This window comes from Octodon degus, unplaced genomic scaffold (assembly GCF_000260255.1).
Source record: "Octodon degus isolate 3935 unplaced genomic scaffold, OctDeg1.0 scaffold00042, whole genome shotgun sequence".
In the NCBI taxonomy this organism is placed as follows: domain Eukaryota; kingdom Metazoa; phylum Chordata; class Mammalia; order Rodentia; family Octodontidae; genus Octodon; species Octodon degus.
Window position 1 is genome coordinate 4,015,893 of NW_004524618.1, and position 11,886 is coordinate 4,027,778.

Genomic DNA, 11,886 nt, shown 5'->3' on the forward strand with positions numbered 1-11,886 from the left:
AATGAACCTCTCCTGCTGTTCTGGTTTGTGTGTGGACGCCCCCCAGGGCTCCTGCAGTCTTAGGTAGGGCTCTTCTGGGAGGCAGCTGAATACAGCGTGGGATTGGTTCCTAGTGCAATGCTGGATTAAGGGTTCTGGGGCTGGGGTTGGTGATGGTTGGATCTGTCTGATGACTGGATTGGCTCCGCGCTAATCGGAGTCGACTGGGCACAATGTGAGGGACAGAAAGAGGCTGTTCTTCCCCTTCCCTTGCTGCTTTCGTTGCCTTCTGCTGCCCTGAGCCATTTCTCCTCTGTGACGCCTGCCTTGTGCCACCTGCCTGGGAGCCAGCCGATCACAGACCAAACTGTGAGCTAAGAGACTCTTTCCTTCCTTCACTTTGGCTGTTAGTGAAATTTTCTCATCACTGAGACAAAATACCTAAGACGCTTCCTTTGAGTTAGGGGTTTTGGGCATTTTGTCCCAGGGACAAGAGAGTAACTAATAAAAAAAATTAATTAGCAGTGAGCTGAAAGCCGCAGCCCTGGTGTTGGATGGCCAAGTTCTGGGTCTCTCTTAGGAAACTCTGGAGAAGGTGGCTCAAGCACACATTGAGAAGGGAGGGTCTTGCGTCACGCCCGAAGGTTGAGCTCTCGAAGCACCCTTGGGTGCCATAGAGCATGGGCCCAGGGACGGTGGGCTGTTGATGGGAAGAGAGAGAATTACGTTTGGGGGAGAGACTCAACTGAGCAGTCTTTGTTCCTCACACATTGTCTTCTATCCGGCGCAAGCCTCCTTACTTCTTATTGGTGAAATCCACACAAGCTCTAGAGTGTTTCCGAATGCTTTCACATGTTTAAGCATGGTGTTGGCTTTGGGGAGTAAAATTTCAAAGATGACAAGAAGACAGCCAGAATTTGAATTGTGCACATAAAGACATCAGAAAGCAAACTTTAGCAGCATGAAATCAGTTTCTCCCTACTTAGACTAAGTGACTGCAGAGCAGGTACTTATAGCAGCAGGCGGAGAGGCGCTGGGGTCTGTGCTGCACCGGCAGGACTGATGCCCTGTGTGATTCTCATCCCGAGTGCGAGTCCTTGCGTGACCTGCTTCTGACTTGGTCATCTCTGGAGCCCATGACATTCATTTTGACACTTTTCACAGACTTGTATTCTGGAGCAGGGATGAGTGCATCAGCCCCTGCAGTGGTTAGCTTGCCGTGCAGCAAGCGACCCTCGAGTTCCCGTGGCTGACAGCATAGAGGTCCATATTCTTTTGTTTGTCCAACTAAATGGCCACAGGGTTAGCTGCAGTTTCTGCTTCACATCCTTTTGGCTCCCAAATGATTATGGGGATATGCTGGCCTATTAACCAAGGGCAGTGAGTGACAGTGGAAGCTTGTGACCCTCTTTGAGCCTCAGCTGACAAGGACAAGGGCCCAGGGCCTGCCCACTCCTATCCCACTGTCCGTAGCAAGACACATGGCTGTGCCTGACAGCTGGAGTAGGAGTGGGCACTCTTGGGGGCAGGCCGTGGGGGATGCGGTGCGCTGGCGCCTGCATGTGTGGCTCCAGCTATCGCAGTATTCTTGTCCCTGTGGGCAGGTGAGCACTCTTCTTCCAGGCTGCCAGGGTGCCACGGTTAGAGCTCTAAGATCCCACTGTGGTGATGGGGAGACAGCTCAGCAAGTGCCAGGACCTGATTGATCCCTGGTGCCACATGCCGTGCCGGCATGGGTGCACTGAGCCAGCCACAGAGAATGGGCATGGTCTCACACGCCTGTAACCCCAGTGCTGGGGAGGCCGAGACAGGAGAATCACTACAAGTCTGAGCTGCGTAGTGAGATCCTGTACCAAATAAATAGGTTTTTTTTTTAAAAAAATGCATAGAATCCCACTGTGGCTTCACTGTTGCTCTGCCTCACAAAGCCGCGTCACCACCGCCCCTGCCCCAGGTCCTTGGGAAAGGGCTTCCTCACATTCTTTTAGGATCACAGCACATGCAGAACACTCCATGCTGTGGCATGGGGTAGTCAGGACTGAGGCCGTCAGGATGAGGAGAGACCAACCTGGGGGTTCCGGTCCGAGACCAGCGTGTACAGAGTTCTTGTCTCGAAAGACAGAACAAAGCAAAAAGCTGCAAGAATTGGAATGAGACCTGGGTGGCAGGCAGGAGGTGGAGGAAAGGAGAAAGGCTTCCAGAGGAGGGTGCGGACACAGACCAGCCTTGGGCAGGAGGAGGGCTGTCCTGGAAGAGTGGGCGCAGAGGAGGATCCAGAGCCCGGGAGGTTGCCAGGCACGTGGGTATTTAGGGTTTGAGTTTAAGGTCTTCCTCATGCTCTGTACCCCAAGCCTGCCCTACATCCACCCTGCAGCTGTGATTGTGCTTTGCGTGAGTAGGCACGGGAGGAGGGACTCTTACTTCCTAGAGAAGAGACGTTGTGTTCAAGAGACAAGACGCCAACGGAGGGTGCAGGGCGCCGTGGAAGCAGGAAACCGAAGCCACCGTAAGGAGGACAATAGAATTCCTGGAACTGTCAGGAGGGGTATCGGGCTTCCTCACATGCAGAATGGGGTTCTAGACCTGTTAGACATAAGACGTTATTTGAATTATGAACTCAAGATGATGCTTCCTCTAGGAAAAGGCAAAGATGAAATACAGAGGAGGAGATGGACACAAGGAGGAGCAATTGCCCGGAAATTAAAAGGCGGCAGAATTGTAACAAAACAAAGCCCGGACAGAGTTTAAATCCACATTGAAGTTAGTGAAGGTCGGGGCTGAAGCTGAGGACGAGGGATCAGCAAAGGGGGCACACACTTGGGTTGTCCCAGAACACAGGTGGAAAACAGGGGCCTAGTGGTCTGGGACAGGACATAGGTAGGACAAAAATGAGGAAGCAGTCCCTGGAGAGCTGGTTTCTAATGGTGGGCCTGAGCCCCAAGTCAACCATGTAGCGAGGAAATCTGTTCTGCAGTTGAGGAGCTGAACACTGAGCCAGCTATGCTCTGGGCAAGCTACCGGGAGCTGTCTGTAAAGCTGCCCGGGGAGGCAGCTCCTGCATGTATGTTTCATCTACAGTGATAAAGACAAATGCTCCATAACAATTTATGTAGGGAAAAATAAAGGCAGACATCTAATGACTTCCTTTTTTTTTTTTTTTTGGAACTAGGACTTGAACTCAGGCCCTTGCACTTGCCAGGGAAGCGCTTATTCCACCGAGCCGTCTCCCCAGCCCCGATGATTTCCTATTTTGAAATAGAAAAAAAAAAAAAAAAAAAAGGAAGACAATATGATAACACATCAATAATGGTTATGTCTGGGTGGTAAGGGTACAGATGGTTTATTTTCTTTTGTGGTTTTATTAGGTGTTTTTTTAAAATTTGCAAATGAATATGTAATACTGTAGTATCATGATATTAAAAAAAGCAACATTAATCACACCTTGGGCTTGGTTCAAGAGCCAAGTAAAACTTCACTTTTCCCAGGAACCTTTATCAGATGCGATCTCTATTCTCCACACTCGGCTCCTCTTCCTGAAACCTGGGGGTTCTGTGGCACTCACCGGTCCATCTCAGCCTGCCTACTGACTCTCCAGGCCTGTCTGCTTCCGTGTGGAGCTCCTCATTCCCACTGAGGTGCTCGGATGGTTCTGAAAGGACAGATGAAATGCACAGCTGGATGTCTGAGTTAACTACTGAGAGTTTCGTTTTGTGCATCTATATCAAGCCCTCCAGTAAGGTGCTTGTGGTACTTGGCACTGGGCCCTGCCCTTCCTTAAGGCTCACGTAACTCACAAATCCATGTTTTCTCCAGCATTTCTAGCTGCTAGTGACTTCCTGACATGGTCTATTCTTTCTGGGCTGCATCAACAGCAGGAACATTTGCATTCTGGTTCTTTCTGGCTTGCAGAAAGAAATGTGTGTATAAGTTGCTGAAAAGACTAATGTTGGATTTTATTAACCTGGCCTTTGCAAATGACAAAGAGCAGGATGTGGATGGGTCTGTGTACCCAGATTTTTAAATATGTTTGTCATAGTCACTATTTGCCATGAGAATGCTGCATTACAAACACACACCAAGCTTCATCCTCCCCTTCCCCCCAGCACTGAGTTCTCGCTCATAGATCAGCTGAGATTCAGCTGATGCAGGCAGGGCTTGCTGGGTTGGATTTCTGGGCTGCGGGCTGGGTCCAGTTCTACACCTCCCTCCAGGGCTGGTGCCTGTTCCTCTTATGCAGGCAGTCGCATTAGGGTTTTAGCATTTTTTAATTGTGTGATTTTTACATTGCTGCCGTTCAAATGTTGCAATGCTGAAGCGTGGAGGCATGAGCACTTTATGCTTATTCTTTTGAGAACTCGCACAAGTTCTGGGTGAAACTGTTGCCAGCGCATGACTAACCCCTGCACTTCATGCGTCTGCTTTTGTTTTAGGACCACTCCTTTTAAACTCTAGTCACTAAACTGGCAGTCACCTACCAGACATTGTAGATGTCAAAAACCATTCTTGTGCAGTGCAATCCCCAATCACAGATTGCTGAGCGTTTTACACAGAAGCTCCAAGAAACAAACACTATCATGCTTTCAAGGGCTTCAAACCAAGCCCGCAGAGCAAAGTTTGATTAAAGAAAGTGTCTGCTAGCTCGGTACCATCATAGTGAAATAAAGACCCTGTTTCTCTGATGTTAATTTGAATTTTACATAAAGCATCTCACAATGGGTGAGGCGCCGGAAGAGCATTGTGATCTATTAGCATTTATTAAGTGATTAACTTACTATATGCTGGACATCATAGTTGTGTGAGAGCATAGATGTGTGTTCTTTCACTTTCACTTCAACCAAAGCATTGATAAATCCCTCGGGGTGTGGGGTAGACAATAAAATAAGAAAGCAAGGAAAATGGGGAGAGAAGGTTTGCCTGCGTGGGCATATCGGTGTTTTCTGCTTTTTAAAGTGAGGTTTTTAATTTAAGCATGAAGGTCATTGCATTATCAGCATTCAAATCGTTGACGCTGGGTCAAAAAGCTTATTCGAGACGCTTCTTGTATTGCTATTCTGTCAAGCGTAAGTGAAAACATTCTTAATTCAGTGGCCCACCTTGCCATCCGGCCTTGGTCTGTGTGATGCTTTGGCTGGGCTGGAGTTTCTAGCCTGTGCTATTGATCTTTATCTCACGCTTGTTTCCACCGACAGGTTGTTTTAACAGAAAAGGAAAGGTAGGAGTAGGTAATAAACTGGTTCTGAATTTCTATCCTGCATCATAAGCGTTTTCTGGGTCCCTCCAAAACAGGCTTACACATACTAGGGGATCTCTGGCTAGACGAGCGCGTGACTTAGCTCATGCATTGAGATATCTCGTGGGGTATTTGGAGGTGCAATCCATGACCTAAGCCCCAGGGCCGTGGCTGGCATGCCACATTCTCTGACACCCCACTTAGAGCAGGACACAGCTTACTGATGAGGTGGTTGGCCATTACCTGACTCCACCCCTTTCATACACTTTCAGGATTTAAGCTTCTGCATGACACTGGTTTATGTGGTTGCTATCAAAATAAGCCAAGTCCCACCCATCAGCTGAACAGGAATCATGCTGTGAATCGTTTCTTACTTTAGCTTCAGCAAGCGCTGTTTTTCCAGTTCCTTCGCTTCTGCTGGTCCCCTTGGTATCGTCATGGGTTCTGCTACTCCAAGCTTCAGACATTCAGAAGCAAGTTGGTGATTTTGTGCACTGTAGTGTGAAGAAAGATGGCCCATGCTCGCTCGATGCACAAAAAAGAAATGCTCGCGCCTACATCCTTCCTCTGGAGCATTACTCTGTGCGGCGCAGAGCAGCAACCTTGGTGTAACATCTCTCCGCATGATAGAACAAACGCTTTCTGTCCTTTCTCTGATGTCTTCTTGGTATTCTGAATGCTGATGATGCTGTTCAAAGTATTTTCAATCTATTCATTTCACTGACCCCAAGAGGGTATGTCTTATCTATAAAAAGACAGACTATTGGGCTCAGGTAGTGCTCTTCCTTAGACCGCCTGACCAACCAACCAACCAACCAACCAACCAACCAACCAAACAAACAGAAGATCCAGCAATGGTTACTTTATCTCAGTTTCATGCTTATTCCTAACATACATTTTAATTACCAATGTGGAGATCTTAAAAGGCTGCCTGTGACTCATTTTTAAGGATCCTGAGTATGTAGATTAAAGAAATGATGGAAGAAGGAGTAGGTTTTGTTAAAATTCCACAGCCATCCACACATCTCCCTAGACCACACTGTCTTTGATTTTCTAATCTTTCTCTTTCTAAGCCCAAAGCACTATGCTAGTCATTTACCACTGGTTCCATGTAGAGGTATTTTTTTTTACCTTGATCATTTTCATTCCACAAACTGGATGATAGAAAGTAATAATAAAACAACAGGAACAAAGGGCCGCCCAAATAGCTCAGCGGATTAAAGTACCTGTAAGCAGGCGCAGGGGCCAAGGGTTTGATCCCCGGGGCACGCTGAGGTGGCAGTTGAGACTGGTGTGGTGGTGCATACCTATAATCCCGGCACTTGGGAGGCTGTAAACAGGTGGATCACTATAAGTCCAATCTAGTAGTGAGACCCTGAACACCATATAGACCCTTCCCCCCAAAAACCAGACAAAAATCCCCCAAAAAACCAAAACCAGGAACAACCTGTAAAAATAATTTGTATAAGTCTAATTGCAACCATTTAAAATCTGAAAGAAGTGGATAACTCTCTTGATTTATGAGAGGGGATTTGCTCAACATTGACCAAATATCAAATGGCTTTAGAATAAAGTTCCCTGAAATTCAAAGAATCAGACAGTTCTCATGTGACATAATTACATAGCTGTGTAGTGGTAGACTTTTCTTTATGTGTGTGAATTTAGAAAACGATTGCTTATGCATTTTGTCTAACTTGGGGGTGGCCCAGAAGGCTTTGCTGCTGTAACTCACTGCTTCTGTGGTGCCGTGATTTCATGGTGGAGACAGTAGGGCCTGCGGTGAGCCTTCGCTGGGAGGGAAGCGTCAGGATTCACTGCGTAGGTAAGAGTAGAAGATGCATCCTCAGAACCTACCCCTGAGCCTTCTGGACTTTGATTCTCCGGTAGCAGCCTGTGTTATCTCAACAACTCGCTGCACCACTCGTTCACCGTCCCTTCTGTGCCGGGCCACTCTCTAGAGATAAGCTTGAGCGTAGGGACTCTGTATTATTCTTCTTTATAACAATCACAACTTACCATGCCTACCACCAACAGATCCTCAGTACCTGTTCATTGATTTTTTTTCTTTTTTAGACTGGGTCTCACTGTGTACTTTGGGCTGGCTTTGAACTCACAGCGGGCCTCCTGAGAGCTGGGGTTGCAGGTGTACTTCAGCATGCCCAGCTAGTACGTGTTCATTGAGTGAAGGAACAAATGGGTGAATGAGTGAGTGAACGGAAAGGGACTTCAGTTTATGGAACCAGTAGAAACTTAGACACTAAAATAGAACTAAAAAGAAAACCGTATCACTTAGGCATATGCAGAATCCTAAAGCGATTTCATCAGACCAACTGCTACAGAACATTCAAACAATCGCCCAGGATGACCAGGATGGTTTATCCTGAGCCGACAAGGGTGGTTTTCTATCATGAGAGCTGTTGTTGGCATGGTGGAGACAAAGTGTTACAGTTGACTTGTTTCTAGGATTTATTTTTCTAAAGAGTTTGGATTGTGCTAAGGATCAGTCCTGTGTGGCCTCACCCACGCAAGCCAAGTGCTCTACCGCTGAGAGACAGCCCGACACCCCATGCTCTAAGTGCATCTTCTGGAATGCTCATTCAACAGGTGGGAAAAAGGGCCCTTGCTGGGCAGCCACCAGGACCAGCTGCTCGCGGGCAGCCCACACTCCGATCACAGTCAGCACCAGCAGAGCAAGGTCTCAGGCCATTTTCCAGACCGCTGTTTTTCTAGGCTCAAGGTCCCTTCTGTGAGCAGCCTTCCAGAGCCAGCCCCCTTCCACGTCTGCCCCTGTTCTCCTCCTCCTCTTCCCATCGTTCTGACACCTTCCATTCAAGCATTTGTGGAAAGAGGCCTACTGAAGTGCTGTGGGATCGCCAGCATTTTCTCCTTACGTGTTATGGCTGTTGCTTACACCATAGTTTTATTGATTTGTTTCACTGACTGAAGTTTTTCTTAAGGAAGTTTTAAAAAGACATTTGTCCTAAAAAAAAAAAAAATTCTGTGGAGATGGCAGCTTAGAGTCCCGACTGTGTAACTTCTATTCTGGGAGTTGCTTGCTGATGAGTACAGACTCGCGTGGAAGTTCAGGCCCTGGCTTTTCATTTTGATAAAAAGGAGGTGGTCTAGTTGGCCTCTTCTCCTTCCTAGAAGAATTGCAATCAATTTGTGTTTAAAATTTAAAGTTTTCTTACAATAAGAGACGTATTGTCATTGATCCTGTCAAAGCACTCCTCCCTGGTTCAGATATACTTATCCTGTCATTCTTCCTACGTTCTAAAGCAGTTTCGGGGGTTTGCTTTTGCGAATGTCTTTACAAGGTGCGATCAAAATGTGGTGGGTGCGATCGCGGAGGGCGCCCTGGGAAGCAGGACCGCGGAGGGCGCCCTGGGAAGTGGGCCTGTGGAGGGCACCCCGAAAAGCAGGTCTGCAGAGACGTGGCGGTGCCTTCTCACCCACCCTGTTCATCGAACCTGGCATAGTGTGGCTTCCAGCTCTTCCCCCAAATCAAGATGACCATGAAAGGTCAACATTTTGATTTGATTTAGGACATAGAGCAAACCATGACAGCACAAGGAAAGACTCTTAGGACAGCGAGATTTTAGAACTGCTTCAAAAAGCGGCAAGAATGGTGGGTTGAGTGTGTTTGCAGCGAGGGGAAGGGCTTGGAGGAGGACTCGTGGCAACGTGTCTTTTACTGTAATAAATTTTAAAAACTGCTTAACTTCATCTTAATTTTCTGGAAGACAAAATAGGTAAAACTCCTGAAGATCTAGGCGTAGACAAGCATTTTCTGAACAGAATGTCAATGGCACAAGAAATAATGCTGAGAATCAATAAATTAAAAAGCTTCTGCAGGGCAAAAGAAATGACCAACAGAGTGAAGAGACAGCTTACAGAATGGGAAAAAATGTTTGCCAGCTATTTCTCAGATGGAAGCCTAACATCGAGAATATATAATGAACTCAAGAAAATTAGATGCCCCCAGAATGGAAAAAATCCAATAAATAAATAGGCAACTGAAATAGACACTTCTTAGGAGAAGTACAAATGACCAGTAAGTACATGAAAAAAGTTCAACATTGCTGGCCATTAGACAAAAATAAATTAACACAGCACTGATGTGGTGATGCATGTCTGTAACCCCAGCACTTGGGAGGCCGAGGCAGGAGGACTGCTGGGGGCTGAGGCCAGCCGGGCCACATAGTGTGGTCAGGAGCCGCCTGGACTACCTAGTGAGACAACAAAACAAAATGTGACAAAAACAAAAACAGCACCGAGACTTCATTTTACCCCAGAAAGAGTGGCTATTCTCAAGAAATCAAATAATTTATTTCACTTATGAGTATGGTCTCTAGTTGCATCTATTGACCTATAAAAGCCTTATGTTTATCATTATAGTTGAATAATACTCCATTGTATAAAAATGCCACATCCTTTTTATCCATTATGGGCATTTGGGTTGTTTCCATGATTTAGCTGTAACAGACTGCAGTGCTATAAACATGGGTGCGCATATATCACTGTGGTATGATGATTTCAGTTCTTCTAGGAAAATGCCCAGGCGGGGACAGCTGGGTTGAACGGGGCCTCTGTGTGGAAACATCATGTTGTCTCCCTAGTGTGAGAACCAAAAAGAGTAATTAAAATCCAAAAGGAACAGCAGATACTATGAAAGGGAAAGAAACTGTTCAAAGTGAAGGAACAGCTGGGATGAGGGAAAGGAGAAAAGAAAGAAGGGAAAAAGAAATACACGTGCATCCGCACAGGATGACTTGGGTAGCTGCACCGCTGATTTCTGTTGGCCTGTTGAAAGGAGCAGTTAGTGTGTAAGCTGTTTTTTCTTCTTAATTTTTGTGGGCAATTTTGCAGGCTTATATCTGGTAGTCTGAACAACTGAGTTGAAGACAACAATATGCATATAATAACATTGCTGAATTTCTATCATTTTGTTTAGTGAAATTCTGTACCCTTTCGAATTTCTTTTTTACTATATTTTATTTTCCTTAAAAATAAGAAATCACCAGCCCCACCCCCGGGGTGCACTGAGACAGCAATTGAGACTGGGCATGGTGGCGGGTGCCTGTAATCCCAGCTCTTGGGAGGCTATAAATAGGCAGATCACTGTGAGTCTGATCTAGTAGTGAGATCCTGGACACCCTGCACACCCCTCCCTGAAATACAAAAAAAAAAAAAAAAAAAGAAAGAAAAGAAAAAGAAAAAACAAGTAATAACAAAACATGGCCAGGGTGAGGGGAAAAAAAAAGCCTTCTACTTTGTTGGTGGGAATATATAAATGAATACAACCCTTATTGAAATCAGTATGGAGATTCCTCAAAAAATGAAAAAAAAAAATCCCATTTGACCCAACTACTTCCCTTCCAGGATCTCCCCCAAATAGTTGAAGCCATCATATTACAGGGACATGTTTATACCCATGTTTGTAGCAGCACAATTTGTGCTTGCTTTGGCAGTACATTTGCTATATAGCAGCGCAATTTCTAATGGCTAAATCTTGGAAACAGCCCATATGTCCATCCATAGATGAATGGATAAAGAAAATGTGTGTTTATACACAATGGAGTACTATTCTGCTGTAAAGAAGGATAGACTTGAGGCATTTGTAGCTAAATGGATGTGTCCTAAGGCCATAATTTTAAGTGAAATAAATCAGAGACCTAAGGTTAAATATTATATGACTTCTTTTATATGAGAACCCCGAATGTATAAATAGTGAAATAAAAGCAGGGAGGGACAGGAGGTGTAAAGGACAAAGCCAAGCATTGAGATGCACTCTGCACACATACCAACTCCTCACAATAAATGTAATCCTTGCGTACTGCCAACGTGAGCTAATGAATATTTGAAAAAGATAAAACATAGGACCCGCAAATCAGTTACATATTCACTGTATTTTTTAGCCACACCACACAGATTGATTGCATTTTTATGAGTTCTTTGCCATCCCCTGACACTGTGATGCTGACGAGAAGATGGTGTGATGGGGGCCACTGCCCAGGGCCACTTCTGTTTCTCATGGTCAGCTTGATGAAGCAGCCAGCGTCGTCACAGTTCATGTCACTTTCTTGGTGCCTCAGGCGTTATGTTAAGATCCATTTAAGGGTGTGGGGTTTTGGGGGTGGCAGGGTCAGGAGCGGCTTCCACAGTGGGAGGAATCTTTCTGTTTCATGAGGAATCTCATGATCACAAAATAAGCAGGTGAAGTCTGCACGGCTGAGCAGAGCAGTGGCTGAGGGAACATGCTACTTGCGTCTTGTCAGCTCTGCTGAGTTCCTGGGTCATGCTTTGGTGATCATAGTTGTGGTGAGGTTATCTGACCGCGGGTATCTCAGCAGCCACCCCCGGATGAAAGCCCTCTTTGTCCTGGCCTGTGTGTGCAGAGAGCTGGGCTGTCTAACCACATCTAGATCCTTCTCGCTTCTCCAGCTCCTTGCGAACATGGAAGATATAAAAGTCCGTGAAATGCAGATTTTTCACTACAAGAAAAAAATAGCTGAATCGGAGACTAAATTGAAGCATCAGCAGAACCTGTACGAAGCTGTGAGGTCCGACAGGAATCTGTGCAGCAAGAACCTGGTGGAGGCGCAGGTGAGCAGCGCAGTCCTTACACCTGGGTCCTCTCGGCCTGGTGAAGGCACAGGTGAGCAGCGCAGTCCTTA

General features: G+C 46.1%; 1 protein-coding gene across 1 annotated transcript in view; it reads left to right on the plus strand.

The window, feature by feature from the left end:
• Cfap58 (cilia and flagella associated protein 58) overlaps positions 1-11,886 on the plus strand; it is an 80,992-nt gene that overhangs the window by 37,982 nt on the left and 31,124 nt on the right. Inside the window, exon 10 of the mRNA XM_023715495.1 lies at positions 11,654-11,815. Within this exon, the coding sequence (XP_023571263.1) occupies positions 11,654-11,815 (162 nt within the window). The remainder of the gene's footprint in view (positions 1-11,653; positions 11,816-11,886) is intronic.